This window comes from Lates calcarifer, linkage group LG9 (genome assembly GCF_001640805.2).
Source record: "Lates calcarifer isolate ASB-BC8 linkage group LG9, TLL_Latcal_v3, whole genome shotgun sequence".
NCBI lineage: Eukaryota > Metazoa > Chordata > Actinopteri > Centropomidae > Lates > Lates calcarifer.
The window spans coordinates 13,602,242-13,621,688 of record NC_066841.1 but is presented as its reverse complement, the minus strand read 5'-3'; the positions used below and the strand labels follow the sequence as shown (position 1 = coordinate 13,621,688).

General features: G+C 39.0%; 1 protein-coding gene across 1 annotated transcript in view; it reads right to left on the bottom strand.

The window, feature by feature from the left end:
- Positions 1–19,447, bottom strand: part of ctif (CBP80/20-dependent translation initiation factor) — a 49,358-nt gene that overhangs the window by 17,265 nt on the left and 12,646 nt on the right. The window contains 4 exon segments of the mRNA XM_051072930.1: positions 4,673–4,749; positions 16,556–16,634; positions 16,843–16,947; positions 19,358–19,431. Of these exon segments, the coding sequence (XP_050928887.1) occupies positions 4,673–4,749; positions 16,556–16,634; positions 16,843–16,947; positions 19,358–19,431 (335 nt within the window).

The window sequence follows — 19,447 nt, the reverse complement described above, 5'->3', positions numbered from 1 at the left end:
GCCTTTCAATCAAAAGGGGCATTTATAAAATTAATTTTAAATAATCATTAATGAGCAGGGGGAGCTAGCTACAGACAAACAAGAGTCAGCATGAAAATGGTTTTAACGAGCATTTGGAATGAAAAGAGGAAACACCTCAGACTTATCTACGCACCTCAAAGACAGACATCCGGGTCTGTACACAGAATTTAGAGTGTTAATTCTTTAATAAAAAAAAGTTTTGTTTGTGAAATGCAACCACTGGTATCTAATGTAGCAACATGCCACATGAAATGCTAACGCAGGCTGATGTTATCTTGTTTAGGCTGATTGAGCGATAGCTCATAATGTGTGCTGGCCTTGTTATTTATTCTTTATTATTTGACAATATGTTTCTGTTGTTGTTGGAATGTTACAAGTTTTAAATAAAAGAGTTGCTGAAATATAGTCACTTGATTTATTTTTGCCTTGGTATCTTTACATTTTATCCTCCACTGTGAGACATTTTGTAAAGTCTGTTTCAATAGGAGCGCTACAAATTAACTGTTGATCATCTTGACATCTCTCTGACATTAATGATGACAGAGATATAACCACTAATGATGGTTTACAGGTGCGATTATGTATTTTGAAAATTTGAAAATCGTGCTGTCAATGTAATGTTAATGATACAGACACAGTAAATAATAAAATGCAGTATACAGAGAACCTTGTCGATGTGACACAGTTGGTAAAACTCCACTTCTTTGCCGTTCTTGTCATTGTCAGGTCTAACGAGTGGTGGAAAGGCAGAAGTTTTCATAAGTAAACGGGTGATAAGGTGTGTTTTTACATCTATTTCCAGCCAATTGTGGGAGTGGAAATAAGGCTTGTGCACGTGCACGCCAGTTCCACAATGACTGAGGTCTATAAAACAGAACCATGTGCACACACAGCTTCATAAATCTGACAAACTCATGTGTATGCATATTTCTGTCTTTGTGCATAGTCTACACACAGTTTCACGCATCTGGCCCCTGCAGTTCATCTCAACTCAAGTTCATAAATGCATGCATGTGCACACAGCAGACATCATCTTTATCATAGAGTAGATAGTGAAATTGGTGTTAAACAGTTCAGCACTCAGCAGTTGAAATTACTTTGGTGTGTTCAGATTATCGCTACTATGTGTCGAAGCTGGAGGCTCAATCAGACACAGACTTAGTGTTAAGATCATCTTTCTTTGAATGCAAGTACAGTGAAAATGCTGTTGTGTAAAAAGTGCACTACTTGTAAAGTCTAGATGTGTAAAAGCTCCTGAAAAATTCACTGACTTTTTTAGAGACAAAAAAGGACGAATAAAGAGCATATTAGCTCCTTCTTTGCCCCTTTTCTGTTTTGGAGCAGAAAGCAGTAAGCAGCACATTCCAGTAAATCACAACTAATTTCAGCCCTGCTTGACGTGCCTACTAAAGTAGAAACACATGCACTACCTCCCCTTTCTTTTCCTTCCTGCCACAGCCAGCCTACACTTTTCCTTTACTCAATCTCACAGTCTCACTGTGTTTCTCTTTCTTGTCTTTTATTCAATACAACCCCTGCTTTGCACATATAGTCAAAAGATCAACATTTAATGCCATATTTCATCATGTGCTTCCAACAAGTTTGCTTTTAACTTTTTTCCTTCCCCAACACAAAATGCAACACAAGAACTCAAATAAACACAAATCTAACATTATCTATGTGCTCCCTCATTACAATGAATATTTATTGCCTCAGGCTACTGGTTGTGTTCTGTCAGAGAGCCTGAATGCAGGAAAATATGGACATAAGAGGATTTTCATGTTTGACAGACAAACGTATGCAGTTAATGTGTTTGATGAGCAAACATGTTAAGCTTCATAAAGGACAGTATGGAATAATAATAGCTGTATAGGCTGTTTCTAAGTCAGTTTTCTAACACAATAACCCCTTTCTGCACTTTCATACAAAACAGTTGATAACACTGCTCTGGAGCAGGGTCACTTGACCAGATTGGAGAGTCTTGACCTATTTGCTTTTTTATTTTCCCTGGGTCCTCACTACTGTCTATAAAGCCTTCCTAATTACTAACTACACTGACATTCTGCCTTCCTCTCTTTTAACATTTCTACATATGAATAAAACATTTCTTCAAGCCCATATTGTTTGTTGTTGTTAAAGCTAAGCTCAGAGAGGCGCTACATGTGTGGCTCTGCCTACAAAGCACAAACTAAGAATTCATTTATCCTACAGGCAACTGACAGTTCAATTCTCCAGGACCCCTCATTTTTATTTATTTATTTTTTCCTGAGGGCATTTTTCTTAAGTTATATATACTGCATTTTATTACTTGGGGTATTGTTTTCATATACATTCACTAAGGACTTCATTAGGAACACCTGCCCACCTGCTTATTTATGTAATTATCCAAATCTGCCATCATGTGGAAGCAGTGCAATGCATCCTTTTATGGCCACAATTTACCCATCTTTTAATGGCTACATCCAGCATGTCACATGCATGAACATGACAGTGAGTTCAGTGTACTCGAGTGGCCTCCCCAGTCATCAGAGCTGAATCAAATAGAACACCTCTGGGATGTGGTAGAACGGGAGATTGACAGCATGTATGTACAGCTGACAAATCTGCAGAAATGATGTGATGCAGTCAATGTCAACATGGAGCAGAATCTCAGAGGAGTGTTTCTTACATCTTGTGGAATCCTTTCAACACATCCTTTCAAGAACTGAGGCTGTTCTGCGAGGGAGGCTTTAACCATCATTAGTATGGTGTTCCTAATAAAGTGCTTGATGAGTGTATGTATGTTTTAATGATCTGCCAGATGGATGAAAGGCAATTTTTCCATTTCCGTGAGCAATAAAGTTGTATTTTATTCTATTTTACTCTCCTCATTTATGTTCTCGCCCCATTTCTCTTTGTTATTGTTGCATACTGTTAAAAAATATCCAACATTCACTCAGAGTTCCCTTAAAGCAGAGATCTCTCTGATGAATAATTTAGCCAGTTGTTGACATGTACTTTGTGAGAACAGTCATAGTTTCATTTCTCTTCCAGTTCATGTAAGTTTGCTTACACACTAGTACTGATCCCTTTTTCATGTCTGTCCAGTCTTCTTACCCTCTGCCTCATCCCTGCTTTGATATTTTTCATCTCAAGGTTCATACTGCCTTCTCCATTGCTGCAGCACAAATATATTTGGCCAGACTGTGAAATGCCTGTCTTTAGTATAAGGAGTCAGGAGGCCGCAAGTAACCCCAAAATATTACCACATGAGAGATGAATACTGATACAAAGTTAATGCTAGGTTCACATTATAACCTGGTGGGACAAACAGGAGGGATGTACTTACCACTGAAGCAATTTTGAGGTGTGAAAAAGATAAGTAGAGACATTGTCAGCTTAAGTGTTTAAGTAAATTCCAGAATGAATGGGTCCATCACTAAAATGTCATTGAGCAGAAACTAAAATACTTTTTTGGTCTAATTATATTGCATTTCTCATTTTTTTGTGGTTGAAAAAAATAAATCACCCTTGTGGTAAGAAACTGATATTTCCAAGTATAAAAATTAATTCTCAAACTCAACCTTTCTCAGTACTTGCTATGACTTAATCACGTTTTTAACCTGTAAACTGCATCCTCAACAGTTTATTGTTAAGATGCTTAGGCCCCCACTGTGTATATTACAGTTCTGGGTAGTTGCTAAGCTTCACGATATTTCTGGGCATACACCAGACATAAAATCAAATATAATCACTAATACATATGTAAAACTGGACTGGAACAAGAAAAGCTGTAAAGTACAGACAAAATGTACTTGGGAGCAGACTGTACAAGAAAACAGGATGGTCTCTTGTTAATATTTCCAGTTCACAAAACAAACAGACTGAAACCTAAGCAAACTGCTGTTGGTCCAAGTTTATATTTCTGTTCTTTTCTTTTTGCCAGGCCTGCACTGCACCCATCACACATAAACACAATAGCTCTGGACAGAACCAATTATTCTCTGTGCTTAAAAACAAGGATGAAAGTGTTTTTGTCCATTTGGTATAGCTAAAATTTCCTCTTTTTTAACCACAAATACAACCCAAATATTTTCTCTTTGCCTGTCTCTTAGCAACTGAAGAACAGTTTTCCAGTGACATCAGGGTAGGGAGTGAGAATGAGAGAGTGTTTTTTTTTCTCTTCTCTCTTGTGGACCTGGTTTCAATGAAGTCAGATTTGGGTGAAATTAGATTTCAGAGTGTATACAATTAGAGCAGATGTGCCACTTCAGAGTTTAGTGCCAGAGTGGCAGAGTTTTGGGGCAGGAGAACATGTTGCAAAGCATGGCACATAAATGCATATTCACAAAAAGGAAAGAAAAGCTTGAGTATTGTTTGCAAAAACCTTGAGAGGCTCCTCAATGTTTTTTTTTTCTTTTTCCTGTCTGCAGTGAAGTGTGGAGCCTGCATTCCTGTCTTGACATTGCTTTGGCCGGGGAGAGATGTTAAGGCTATGGGACTGGCTGTGCACTGACATCTGACATCAACGCAGAAAAAACATTCCCTCTCACTGAGGTAGGTGTGTGTGTGTGTGTGTGTGTGTGTGTGTGTGTGTGTGTATGTGTGGGTGGGTGGGTGGGTGTGTGTCTTGTATGTGCATGTGTGTGTGCACGCTTGCATGCGTCATTACCGTCGGTCATTCCTCCTGCGTCGGAAGAGCTTTTTGGTGTGTGCGATCTCAGCCTCATTAGGAAGGGGTGGGAAGACCTGTTAGAGACAAATCATAGAGTAAGAGACGGCTGCTGTCAAGACCAGCAATTTATATCACTATGGAAAGTATCTATAGAATTCTTCAGGGCTGTCCAAGTAGAAGTACACTGAAATGTGCAAACTTTTCTCTTAAATAGAACAGACAGATTCTAGCCTTCATCTCTAGGAAGATGTTAGGGATACCCTGCAGAGTATTTTTTACGTTCAAACTAAATTTAGTTTTCATACATGTATCATTTGTGCAAATAAACTACATCTAATAACCAATCAGCTATAGCATTACTGTATGTAATGTTGTTGTAATGTCTATGGATGTTGATGAATGCTTTACCTCCTCATTACTACTATAGGCTCATGCTGCTGAACAGGCACGCTACAGTGATGAGAACTTTATACCCTGATATGAATTTATTTGTTTGTGCACAACTAGACATGTCTTTAGGTGTTGACTGACTTTTAGTAACAGGACAGAACAACTGGACAGCTTTGACACAGGTGTTTGCCTGTATCTAAAATCACTCCCTCATTTACGGAGTTCTGAGACACAACGTGACAACTGCTACACTACTCTCTGAGGCCTATTATTTCCAATGGCTTGCACAGCACCATGACAGTTTGTTGATGCACTGAAGCTGAACTTTAAACTCTTAAAGTGGAGAAACAGGAGCAAAAGTGAATTAGTGGAGAAACAGGATGACAGTGCCCCTATCACTGAATGGGTCACTGAATGGTTTTCTAAAAGTGATATGAATCATGTGCTATGGCTTTCACAGTCACCAGATCTCAATCAATTGAGCACATATGGCAGATTTTGGACCAATGTCTTAAGACAGTGCTCTCGACCACCATCATAATCAAAACACCAAATGAGGGAATATCTTTTGGAAGAATGGTGTTCCATCCCTCCAGTAGAATACAGTCTTTAGAATAAATGTCAAGGTGCACTGAAAGACAAGCAACAACATAACTAAACTTTGAAATAGTCTTGTGCTAAGCTTATTTCTGTAACCAGGAAAATTAAACAGATAAATAGCTTCTCAGTGAGAGCCACTCAAATCTAATATCAAATGAGCTTATTTTTAATATGAACCTGGACATACAAATCAACTAACGGTATGAGAAGGAAAGGGAAGACTCTTAAAATTAGCCTGGTAGCTGGTAGCCAGTGAGTCTAAAGGAAAGTCACTATGGGATATAGAACTTGTCAGGTATTGTCCTTTACTTGTACAGTTCACTTCCTGTGAAAAGGAAATAAGACCATCCATCATACATTAAACATCAGCCCTGTCAATCAAACAGCACACTCCTCCATCACGCCTCATCACTGTGTGCTGTTACCATGGTTACAAGTGGCCTAGGACTAGTGCAGTCATGTATGCACATAGTATGCAATGGCGGACGATGTTGTGACAGGATGGGTGCATAAGTGTACCAGTGTGCACAGGGGAGACATTATGGACACCGTGCATAACGTGAGGGGTGGATACAAGAGTTTCTGTGAGCCTGAGGAAAGTATCTACCTGCATTATCTTCACACAAAGTCAGTGAGCGTCAGTGTCAATCATTGATCAGTGATGCATGTGTGTGTGCTGTGCAGCAGACAGTTGCAGGTTGATGCAATAATCCCCAAACGTCCCCAAACTCTGAAACCAACAGATTGTGCAAGAAGGTGACCACAGTCTGTAAGAAGGAAACAGAGCTCTGTTTGTTCTGCATATAGCATCATTAAGTTGTAGTTCCTTTTTTGATTTCTTGATAAAAGAGTAACAAAAAACAGGAACCAAAGAGTTTAATCTCAGTGTATCTTGTCTCATGACCAGTTAGTGTCCACCATTTCTCTAATTCTCTTTTTATTAAATCTAGAAGCAGCCACAATGCATGTTTGGATCGTTCCAATCTTTTTTTTTAAAAAAGAAAAAGAAAAAGAAAAAGAAAACAAGAGACTGGTTACTAGTTACAGAAAATGTTTTTGAACCGTTCTATAGTGCTGTATAGGCTTAAGGCAATCTAATGCTAATCAACAAGAACAGCATTTATGTGTACATATAGACCATGAACCATTACCTGCACTGCATCGTCAAAGTTTTGCATGAACACAAACACACACAAGACAAAAGATTCCACTAATATTTTTGGTTTCAGCAAATATCTTTAGACTTCTCAGATTTTCTCTTTCGCACAAATATACTGTCCATTCAGACATCCAGAAACACACAGGGAAATATTCAAATGAGTTCAAGAGAGGGCTTGATATTTGATGCTGCTGCTCTAACCTACTTCTCTGTTAGAGAGGCTGCTGGGGGATCATTGGATTCTGATTGAATCCAGATGTGAGAGGCAGAAAGTGTATGTGTATGTGTATGTGTGTGTGTGTGTGTGTGTGTCTCCGGAGGGAGACGCTGCATTTGTGTGGCACAGTAATATCCAAAAAAGGCAGACAAACACACACTTAAACTGTTTGTACAAAGCTTTTCTCTGCGATTTCAAAGGTTTCACATATAAAGCCAAAAGTATTAATATCTGTGAAATTCTTTTTTTTTCCAGACTTAAACTAGAAGAGCCTGACAGGGAGAAAAAGTAGGTGGAGAAAAAAACAGAGGAACTGTTGCATGTTTAGCTACTGTAGTTTTCCTCTAGGATATCATTAGCTGTAATTCTGCCTTCAAATGGTAACCAGATGACAGTGAGCACACATACACACGAACGAGTAAACGACACACACTACACATATTTACCAAAACCTTAACTAAGTAGTGTTTTCCATTGTTGGTTCAGATTGCATTTAAAAACATCTCCGATTTTTGCTGTAAACCAATCAAGGAAATCTATATCCAAAGAACAGTAGCATGATATTGGACAACAGTGATCCAGTAGAGAGAGGCTATAGGCTCATGTGTGCACAGTTTATAATGCATCCAACAGAAACACAGAGGCAGGAAGCGAGAGATGTCGAACTGTTACTGTGGCTGCCAGGGAGAGTGCTGTGCATGTGCGTGCATGTGTGTGAATATGCTATCTGCAGGTAGCAGCCAGAGTGGGGTAGATCAAAGAGAGGCGTGTGTTGTCCTGGTCCCCAGAGAGAGGACCTCTCACCTCAAGGCAGGCAGCACGAGCCCTGTGGACGTGACAAGGATGGTGAGGGGGGGCTGGCTGTGTAAGTGGAAGAGAGACCGAGACAAGACAGAAACAGAAAGGGATTCTGTGTGTATTTGTATGTTTGTAGGAAAAATGCCACAATGACTTGTGAGATGTAGAAATGTAAGATATATGAAGATATGTGACATAAGAGTAGCTATATAATACTAAAGGTTGACGAAAAGTAGGATATATTTGTATATAATTTTGAGGGAGCCTGTGCAGTGCGTATATGTTTAAATCTATCAGCATGTGCTTTCTGTCTATATTTTTATTATTGGGTTCTATAATTTTCTTACAAGAGAGCTTTTGTGTTCTTTTACATAGCAAAATCAATTTAAAAAGTGTTCAAAAAATGCAAGGCAGTCTGCATTAGTGTGAATTTGTTGCTATAGGTACAGCTATAAAGTGAAAATATTAAGGATTTTCCAGGGTCAGACAGCAAAACACACTATGACTCTATGAGGCTAGAAATTTATCACAGCAACAATGATCTGGACAATCACCAGGTAAATACTATTATTACCTCATTCACACCACAAAGTTATGTACTATCAATGCATGCTGGCACATATTGGCCAGCACCACACATGATTCTGGAGGAGTCTGGATAGGAGATTATTGCAGCAGTCTTGAGTCTCAAGAGCAAAATGAGCAGATGAAAGTTGTAGGAGCAGGAAAAGGAAAAGGATGGAATATACAGTAGATATTATTTGATGAAAAAAAAGACATTTGAAGTAAAGAACAAAATCAAAATGCAAGAGAAAAATGACATGAACTGTCAAAATGGAAGGAAAAGCTTGTGTGATATGTTGTCAAGGGAACTGAGACCAGTCATGATGACTTCAGAGTCATGACAGTTGATTTAAGAAAAACTTTTTGATATCCTTTAGGCAGCTGGTGATAGTGGAGCAGGGAGAGACAGCTGCAAATCCTGGTTAGCTACTTTGGAGCCAGTGTTCTAATCTAAATCGAAATAATAATTTGTTTTAACAAAGCCTATGCTAAAGGAGCTAGCATTTTTGGCATGGACTGGCACAGCACATACATTTCAGTGGCTAGAAATCATCCTCATCTCTACTGTTTTAGTCTCTTGTATGAGACAGAAAAAAGAAGACTCTACATTCATGTTTGTCAGACAGGTTTAACAGTAAGTTATTATAGAGTACAACCATTAAACTCAAGTTGTGCATGCTCAAACAAACAGTATGCGTCAGTTGTCACTGACAGTGCCAACAGCTTTCAGCTCACCCAACCACCAAAAATCTGATTAGTTTACGGTCAAGTTTAAATTTTACAACTCTGATTGAGGTGTGTGTTTGTGTGTGCATTGTATTATGTGCTTGGGTGTGCGCGTCTGCCTTGAGAGGAAGTTGACATACCCTGCAGCAATCCAGGGAAAATCACAGGTCACTGGGAGAGGCTACCTAGGATTCTAACGGAGAGAATGTGTTCTTTCTACAGCTGCACCTCGTAGCCACGTAGCCTCCTAGCAACTACAAAATACCTTCTCTGAGAGGAACTGCATAATTTCGCTTTTAAAGAGTTGACTCAACTCCTAAACAGCAAATTTCACGACTTACATTTGGTAGTATCTAAAAGGGGTTTATAGTAGAGTTTAGAGTTTTGCCAAAACGGTTACAGACCTGGATCTGATACCATTGTTGATCAATTCATACCATTCATAACAATGACGCTGCTTTAGTGTGAAAGGGGTATAACTAACAAGGAAGGAAAGTAAGGAAATGAGAAAAGTGAACAGGGATGGAAACGTGAAGAATAGAAATGGAGAATAACAATTATAGAACTTTCTCTGCAATAGCATAGAAAGTGAAGTGCTTGCCTTCCTGTCCCTTCTAGTGTATAACAATTCTGGTATGATGCTCATTCAGTCAGTCCATTGTTTCTCTCAGCTTATTTATGTTGCAAGGGCCCTCAGCCAAAAGCAATAAATTTAAAACTGCCCCAGGGGTGGCATTACAGGACAGCTTGTTGAGAGCAGAGGTGAGAGAAAGAGCAAGAATGACAACAAGAGAAACTATAAATACATGGTGGCAAACACGTAAAAGACAGAGAGGGAGGCAGAGACGCATACGAAATAATTTGCTGAAATAATTTGACTTTTTGTCCACATACCAAGCCTGAATGAATAATGCTTCTTCCTGTGTGTATAATATGGAAATTAGATTTAATTTTCAATTCTGCTTTATGTGCTGGTGAGCTAGGCAGTCAAGTAATTTTTAAAAAAGGTGATTTTTGGTAAATAATGCCACTTTGCATTACTTGCATTTTGGTGTGCTAAACTGGAACTTACTTTAAACCAGCACGGTCTGACCTTAAAAGTCACCAAAAGTGACATTTCATGATTTGCAGGCTGTAAGTTTTTTTTAAAAGTACATTCCTACCATGAGAATTAAGTGACGGGAAATACAACGTCTTTCAAAATGGGCACTGGCATGCTGCTGTCATGATCCTGGCTATGTAGTGTCTAGTTCACTCATGTTAGAAATCAAGTTAACATTTAGAACCTCTAAAATTGTTTTTCTGTAAAATCCCTGCAGCAAAGGATTTGCTCCATGTTTCATGATCCCTACTTTCATGTAACTTAGTCTGCAGCTTGATGCCAGCAAAGAAAAAAGAGATTTAGAGCTGCCACAGTCAGGTATAGCGGATGATCAGTGATAAGAGGCAAAGATGTGAGGTCCTGACATCCATGTCTTATTTAATAAGTGATCTGAGGCCGGGGCCACAGCAGAGCACAGACAGACAGACAGGTACATCAAAGAACTCGGGGGTCTAGCTACAGGAGAAGATGGTGCCATTGTGGGATCAAAGTGTCAGAGGAAAAAGAGGAAAAAAAAAAACCTTTAGTACCCTATAGAAATGTAATCATGTGCCAGCCACTGGTGCAGCAGGTCTCGTGTGCTTCCAGCTCTGTTCTAGCAATCTCTCTCAATAATGAAAAATGGCTTCAATTATATGTGCTCTCTGTGTTACATTTCATTGACATCTCATCTTCCCTGCAGGATCAGGCCTGGTGCTTTGTGTTTACATGTGTGGTCTGTTTTACATTACATTTGTGAAAACCAGCTATTTCATGACCTCTATTCTTGTGAGGACATTTTGGCTGCTGCTTACAGTGAAACAAGCTGATTTACTTTTATATTAAGGGCATAAATTGACGCTGTGGGCAGCAGTCGCAGGTGAAATAAATATTATTGTCCTTCTTGTCTTTCTTTGTCTTGTTTTTCTGTTCGTATTTATTATCATTCGGATGTGATACATTTCACGGATCAAGTCCCTCGTGAGCTATTAATGAATACCTCTGTGGGATTAGTCACCAAATTTCCCAAGGTATCCTGCTTTTATGCATGTAGTCAAGTCTCCACTGTTTCTCCCATGATTGAGCCAAGAGCATAACAGTGCACAGTGGTGATTAAGCCAGTATGTGTTCAGTTGATAGAGTGTAGGAGCCAAGCAGGAGTAGGACCTGGGACAATAGCAGGAAGAGACCGCAGGGAGGGGGCTGCCGGTCACCATGACCCCCTGGATATTGTTCTGCTGCCCACCAACATTTGAAGGATGGAGGGGAGGAGTGAAGGGTTACATCAGGAGGTGCAGGAGGAGGAGGAGGAGGGAGGAGGACAGAACGTAATGATGGTGGTCAGAAGAGGAAAGGAAAAAGGAAACAGCAAATAGGAAGAAGCAAAGGGAGACAGGGTAAAAACGATGTTAGAAAAGAGATGAAGGGGACAGACGATTGCGCTCCGAAGAGAGCAGAAACATACAAGAGCAGTAAATGTGTCTTGGGTAAATGCTGTGAGTGGAACTGACATCTCAGACAAAACTGACAGCTGACAGACCACCAAAAAAGCCCACCCCGCCCCCAGTGTCCCTTCTCAACTGGAGTCCTGCTCTGCGGCACGTACACTTCCAGACAGAGGGGCCAACCAGTCTGTAATATCTCAGCTCCAGACTCCTGCTTTGTTCCCCTGTTGGACGGCTTTGTCCACAGACCAGAGACCGGATGTCTCCTCAGTGACTAGCCACTTTCTACCTCTCTCTTTGGTCTCACCCTACTCTCCTGCTCTGTCTCTGGTGCCCTCCATTCAATATTTTGAACTTGCAGTTTGACTTTAAACAAAAGACTAGGATTGTAACTAAGGTTGTTATTTTCATTATCAATTAATCTGTTGATTATTTTCTCAATTAATCAATTAATCGTTTGGTCTATAAGATGTGAGAAAATGGTGAAGATGGCCATCAAAGCTTCCCAAAGCCCAAAGGTTAGACGTCTTCAAATGTCAAGTTTTGTTCAACCAACAGCCTGAAACCCAGCGTTTTTCACTTTACCATCACAAAAGACTGAGGAAACCAGCAAATATTCACATTTGAGGAGAGTTTGAGAATAGAATTCTCAAAATAACTGTTGTTTAAATTTCCCTGCCATCTTAATATTTGTAACACTGTTTTGTTTTTGTTCTTTATTAGAAAACTTAAGAGAATACTCCAAGTGATGCTGGTGTGTGGGTTTATCAAAATACAGGTGTTGATTACAGAAAGTTTGGCAGCACAATATTTTTATATAATTGGGTGAAGTTCATTCAAATGAACTCATGTGCTAACTATTTTTTTTTTTGTTACCAGTTTTCTTGTTTTTTAAAATTATTTATTTTATTTCTATATCTTTGTTTTTAATAGTCCATGTTGTATTAATTGGCCTTACAAAATAAGCCAAATTATTACTATTATTACTGAGTAAAATGATTGGTGTTCATATTTCATGTTATTCAGGATCCATGTGATACCTGGCATGAATCCACAGAACAAGTACTTGCTCTCTGACCCCTGAATGCCTCTGTCATTACGACCTGACACTGGACGTGAGGGTGTAGTTATTGTATGTGCAGGTTGACATTCCAAAGAGGCCAGTAGGGGTGCAGCAGAATCTGAGGGCGAAAGGAAGAAGCCCATTCTTACTGAATCGCGCACACACAACCACACACACACACGCAAATGAGATGTTTTCCACATCCCAGGGCTATTTGTAAATCTGTTCAGGCTCCTGGAAAGAGGAAGTGAGTGTTGGTAGGAAGTGTGGGACGTAGATGGGAACTTAGGATGATGTAGCCCTGCCATACAGTAGCTGGAGGCGATGACTGGGGAAAAGAGACATGTTACTGTTGCTTGGTTACACAGATAATGACTGAATAAATGCTCGATAGTGATTTTTATGATAAAATATTATCTTCTTAAAAACAAACACACATGACGCACAAGCTCGGAACATGAGCTGTTGGTGGAATAAGTGCTCAGATCCTTTACTTTAGTAAAAGTATCAGTGGAACAGTGTAAAAATACCACATTACAAGTAAACAAACTATATATAGTTAGGTAGTTTAGTCCAGTGGCTCTCAACCTAGGGGTCAGGCCCTTCCAAAGGGTCACAAGATAAGATAGATATCAAGATATCTGAGGGGTTGTGAGACATAACGGGAGCCAAAAGATGAAAAATTAAGTAATAATACACAGATTTCTATTCTTTTTTCTAATTGTTTTAATTCTGATATATTAGATAACTTGACTTTTGGGAATCAAACATTGCTTCTTAGTTCTTAGATCTTATTCAAGTGGTTTACATGCAACAGAAGCACTGGTTTAACCTTTAACCTGGTTCAGTAACAAATATGGTCAGAGAACTGTAGTGGAGTAAAAAGGAAAATATTTCTCCCTGGATTGTGGAGGAGTATAGCTATAAAGTAGTATAAAATAGAAATATTCTAATTTCAATATTAAAGTACTTCTGTACTTCGTTACATTCCATCACTGCCACAAGCTAACAAGAGAGACGTGACAGCCAGTCATGAGTTTAAACAACGACGAGTAAAAATCCCCTGCCACACAATACTGTTGTGGTTACGCTAAGGGGGGTGGACATGTATGTATAACAGAAGTGAAAGTGCCAGCAGAAAGGAGAGATCACAGAGCCACACAGACAGGGCATTCAACATCAATTCTAAGCAGTAAACCACAATACCACAAAACGCAAAACAAACTCTCTCACAATCAAAAATGTTCATGTGATTTGAGTCATTTACCACTGAGCATCTGCCCAGAGTTCTAATCTAATGCTGGTATTTTCCTATATAACGCAGCTTCACAGTCACATAATAATGAAGAATCTATGTAGACATTACAATAGACTCCCCTTTATGGCTGTATCTAAAGATTATTTCATTGTCAGTTAAGCTATTGATAAACAGTTATTGATTACTGAATCAAAAATACTGTTAATTCACTATTAAAACAGCTTCTAATTATTATGTAGATGAACTAATCAAGTAATTGTTTCAGCTCTACTCTCTTAAAAGAGTAAAACATTGGTTAATGATTGAAAATACTATTCACATTGTATTCATCTGACAATGATTGGTTAAAGATTAGCTTTGACATATCTAGACATTTGAGAAGACAGAAAAAATAACTTCTGGAGATGGTCCATCCTCCTGACTGCAAACTACTTTCCTGCAGGTCAGCTAAAGTTTATAATGATTGTGGTTTGACTGTTTTATTTTACAGTGTGTTCTCTCTGAAAGTACTGGCCGAGTGGAAAATGGAAACTTAAACGCCCTCCCAGTTGTTTTGGGGGACATTCAAGACCTTGAAGGCTCCTGTCATTAGAACAAGAAACAACTGGGCATCAGTGGCCTGGCATCACCACTGAAGGACTCTGGACATGACATCCGGGTGGCAAAAGGCAGAAACGGCTCAGGAATGTGAGGAAAAGAAAGGCAGAAATTGTGGCACTCTCTCCCCAGCTCTGTGTATCTAACCCTACTGTGTCCCAGTGCCAAAACACATCCGATCCCAAGCGCACCAGACAGAAGCAGTTGACCCAGTCTTTCTTTTGGCTCTAACTGAATGAGCGGAAACGGCAGCGTTGGCTCAGGAACAACACAATGCGGAAGCCATCTTGGTAGCGCAAGTAGGCCCGTCTTGGCTAAAACTCTATGAGAGGCTGAAAAGCAGCTCGGTTCAGAAGCCAAGAGGGGAAGGAAAGAGGAAGACACTGTAGCTCAAACACTATGAAAGATGGAGGACATCTTGGCTCAGAAAGCAGGGTAGGAAGAGAGAGGAGTGACATTGGTGACCTACAGTGAACTCCGCCACCCCAATGAATCACAAATCACCTTGGAAAACACAATGCTTACTACCTTGTACCCCACAATGGTATAAACAGCTGCAAAATTAATTTCTTTGTTGATTTGCAGATACATTATAGTCATGAGATACATTATAATGCCACCAGGAAGGTGTTGTTGTAATACATATTTTACACTGTGCAGAAAGAACATATATCCTCACTAGAGAAGCATTGTATACCCTCAATCCTTCAGCCAGTCCCTTAAAGTCTGAACCAGCCAAATCAAGTCAAGTGGTTATTTCTTAAGTACAAAATTTCCCCCCTTCTTTTACTATTCATCTGCTGAAACTCAGCAAGGAAACACTGACTGGAGAACCAAAAAGGGGAATTTTGTACTGAAAAGACCATAATGAAAAACATCTACTTGATTTGCCTTAACTCAGACTGCCAGAGTCACATAATAGCCTCAGCTGAACTTAGGAATATATTAATGCTCAAAAAGAGGACTGTGGATTTTGTATCTTGTGGACTGGCGTGATGTTAGGAAGGGCTATTCTGTTATTGTTGATAATGGAGAGGAGAAATCAATGCAGCAGCTAATAACTCTCGTACATATGTACATGAGAATATTGCCTTGAGGCTGACTTGAAAAGGTTTGAACCTTTTAATTGTTTAAGTTGAGCTCAAAAGCTGTTGAAAAACTTGAAACAACCACTGCCTCTGAAACCAAAAACCTACATCCCTCCTCTGTAGACACACTCAATTGGCAGTTAATTAAGTAAACTACAGAGATCTAATACAACACCTCTTGTATAATGCAATGTAGCTCAACAGCATTACAAACTGAAGCCTCCAAAAGTATCAAACAGTTGAATCAACAGCTCTCTTAAACAATTTCAATAAAAAGGGAGGATTTATTGTAAGGCTGTTGTAATAGATTGCATTGCTTTTAATGCAAGCTAGGTGTAGCTAGGTTTACCTGTGTGTCAACTGCTAAGTGTATACTTGGCTCAATCCATAATGGTTATTCATACATGCAACCACCAGGGGTCGGTATAACATTTTAATCCACTTGCCATAGCAATTTACAGCTCACTTCAGCATCTGCCCACTGGGTGTCACCAAAGAGTCATTTATGATTTACTGTCATAATTTTAACTGCTATCTAGTCTACAGACTGACACTGACCTTACCTGAATTACATTGTATTACAGAAGAAATGTACCTAAATTATTTTCTTTATAAGACAAGAAATTTGATCCCTGCTTGCATTTATTACAATGATGTTTTATATTTAGTTAAATTTGTTATGAACCTGACAACAACACCACTGTATTGGTGTACCTGTTATATCTTTCCATTACACCACAAGAGGTCGCTCTCTAACCACTAATGGAGAAAAGATTTCGGTTTGTGGGTCATAGTCCACTGTGCCAAATCAATGCAGTTGCTGTATGAGCTCTTACACAGTATACACACTGTCACTTGTGCAGTAATATGTCTATGTAAAAATCTGTGACTTACAGAGCGCAGATGGGGTAGGAACCTCTCTATGTCATTCATGTCTATGCTGTCATCCTCCTCAAACTTGTTTTTGTTCATCCTAACAGAGAGGAATGAGAGAGACAGAGAGAATCAATGAAATGAAACCCTTAGGGATGATACAAGCATAAATGGAATAAAACAGTGGCAGAAAACAATTCTAAAGTCATAACAGAGACAATATGGAGTCACTGGAACACATTACAAGACATCACCGGCAGGACCAAATACTGTACATAAAAACCTAACACCCAAAGCTCAGATCTTACCCCTCTCTGTCAATATGTGGCAGGTGCTTTGGCGTTCCTCTTAAGTGTTTCCTGTGGAAATGGCTGAAGTCCAGTTTCTCTGGCTGCACGTCCCAACCTGCACCTCTTTAATGCAGAGACAAAGAGACAGATCAAAGGTTAGAGACAGCTGACAGAGGTTTCTTATTCTGCGTCTTGGATAATCTGGGCTTTATCTGAACACTGCAGAAGACTACTAAAAAAAATCAAAGATGCTTTAACTAGCTTAGTTATCTTGTATTACATGAGGTAATGCTATGTCTCAGCAGTGCAAGATAACTGTCTATCATGGCATCTGTTCTTGTTGCTCGTTGGCTTTCAATTACATCAAACTCATGATGCCTTTTTCTATTATTAGTGGGTCAGAAACAGGTTATTTTTATTTTAACCAGCCTTTTGTCCAGCTTGAACTATTTGAGCAAAATGTGATATCGGATCTTCTCTGACTTTGTCTGAATACTCGGTTCAGATGCTCCTTTTGAAGATGGATTATATCCAGACACAGACCGGTAGGAGGAGAGGCTGAGTGTTACGTAGTGCAAAACAGTAATAATACAACAGCCTTAGAAGAGTTGAGGCGTACCACTAGATGAGGCTGGCTGACAGGACACTCACTGTTTTTTAAACTGCAGCTCAAGAAGTAACAAGAGTGCACATGAAATATGATCCAATCATCCCTGGATTTTTAAGGCTAATACAGGTATCAGGATTTGGAAGTTTAAAAAAAATCTAATAATGGCTTTATTTGCCAACAGTAATATTTTTGTTAACACATAACATAAACAATCTTGACACTGATCCCTTAGATTTGTTTTTTAAAGAAATGTGACCAAGATAAACACTAGACAATGTACATTTAAAATAATTAGCCTGTCAGTTCTGTCTGGTGGAAAACTATGTAATAGTTTTTCTAAACTAATTCTCTACTGCAATTTCTTGTTACTTACTGACTGCTATATACACTGATAGCGGTGTATCCAGTGGTGGAATCATACATTTAAGTATAAATATGAATACCACAGTGTAAAAATACTTCATTACAAGGTAAAATCCTGCATTCAAAATTGTGTGCAAGTGTGATTAAGTACAAAGTACAGAAACAAAATGTACTTTAAGTATCAAATGCAGAAGCATTCATTAAGTAGAATGGCCACTGTCAGTGCTATATTATTAAAATACTGAGTTGTTATTATTAATGACATGTAAGTGGTACTTTAATGATGTAGCTGATCAGGGTGGAGGGAATTTTAACAGCTTATTAATACTGTTGGGTTCTGTATATTAATCTGTAATATATATCATAGTTTAGAAACTGATATGTTTTGTATGTTACATCTTAATTTGAGAAAAATTAATTTGAGTAAAAAGTACAATGTTTTCCTCTCAAATGTAGTGGAGTAGAAGTATATAGTACAAGCAATGCAAAAATGTACTCAAGTACAGTACTTGGTTAGTCTCCACAACTGGGTATATCTGTAATGGGCTTGAAAATCAAATCTTTATCCAAAAAGTCAGAAATAAAAGAAATAAGAACTCAAGGATTCAAATGAGAATTAATCAAACTTCTGAGCCTGGAAATGTGTATCTGTACTACTGTAGATTGAGATTTATTAGAATATTTTCATAGAGGTATTCTTATTTTTGATTGTTGCTCAAAGGGATAACATTAATGTGAAACTAAGCACAGCACAACTTTCAACTGCAAGGCCATTTTTACATAGCTTTCAATAGAAGGGCAGAAATTACTACTAATAAATTATCAATGTCAGTTTTCATATTGGTATTCAATCTATACTACTCTACCTCTCTGTGTGCATGAGGGGAGAGTTCCTTACATCATCCCACTGTGTCGACTCAGATGTGCCAACGTGGCCGGAACTTAGATATCTGAAGCTGCCATGCAGCTGTTACCATGGTAACCAGTCCTCCCTCCAGTGCAACTGATTTATGTCCCACTCATTTCCTCTCTTTCCCTTTTTTTTCTCCTCGAAATCTCAGGTCCAGCTCTTGTTTGAAAATCATTTAGTCACACTGAACTTGAACAAGACTTTGTAAAGATTTACACTCAGATTTCACTCGTGCAAGACTAGCAAGATTTCACGCAGCAAGGTTTTCAGAGAAAACAGCTGGGCTTCCAGTGGTTAGATGTCATACAAACATGGTTTTTGGCAGAAACACTGAAACAAATCACTTTCCATCATAAGAAAAATACGGTTTTGGGGCTAACCAGGCCAAATCTAATACAAAATTTGGACAGCTGACCTCAAATTAACAAATGGAACTGGTGCTAAGAAAAGCAAGATCAAGGGGAAGTCAAAGGCTAAGAGGAGGAACCAAAAGAAATAAAGGACTTCTACAAAGTATGAGAGCAAGAGGCAAAAGCCAAGAGAGTCACTGTGCGTCTAAATCTGTCATATGACCCCCAGAAACTATGGTTGGAATTCAGACTCAGTAGACTGTACAACATATGAGGTTTGTGAAACAGCAAGGCACCTACCCGTGAGAGTCCATTGTGTTGGCAGCCCATATGTCTGTGCCCAGGATGTCAAAGGAGCCATCTCTGTTCCCATTCTAGACAGCACACAAA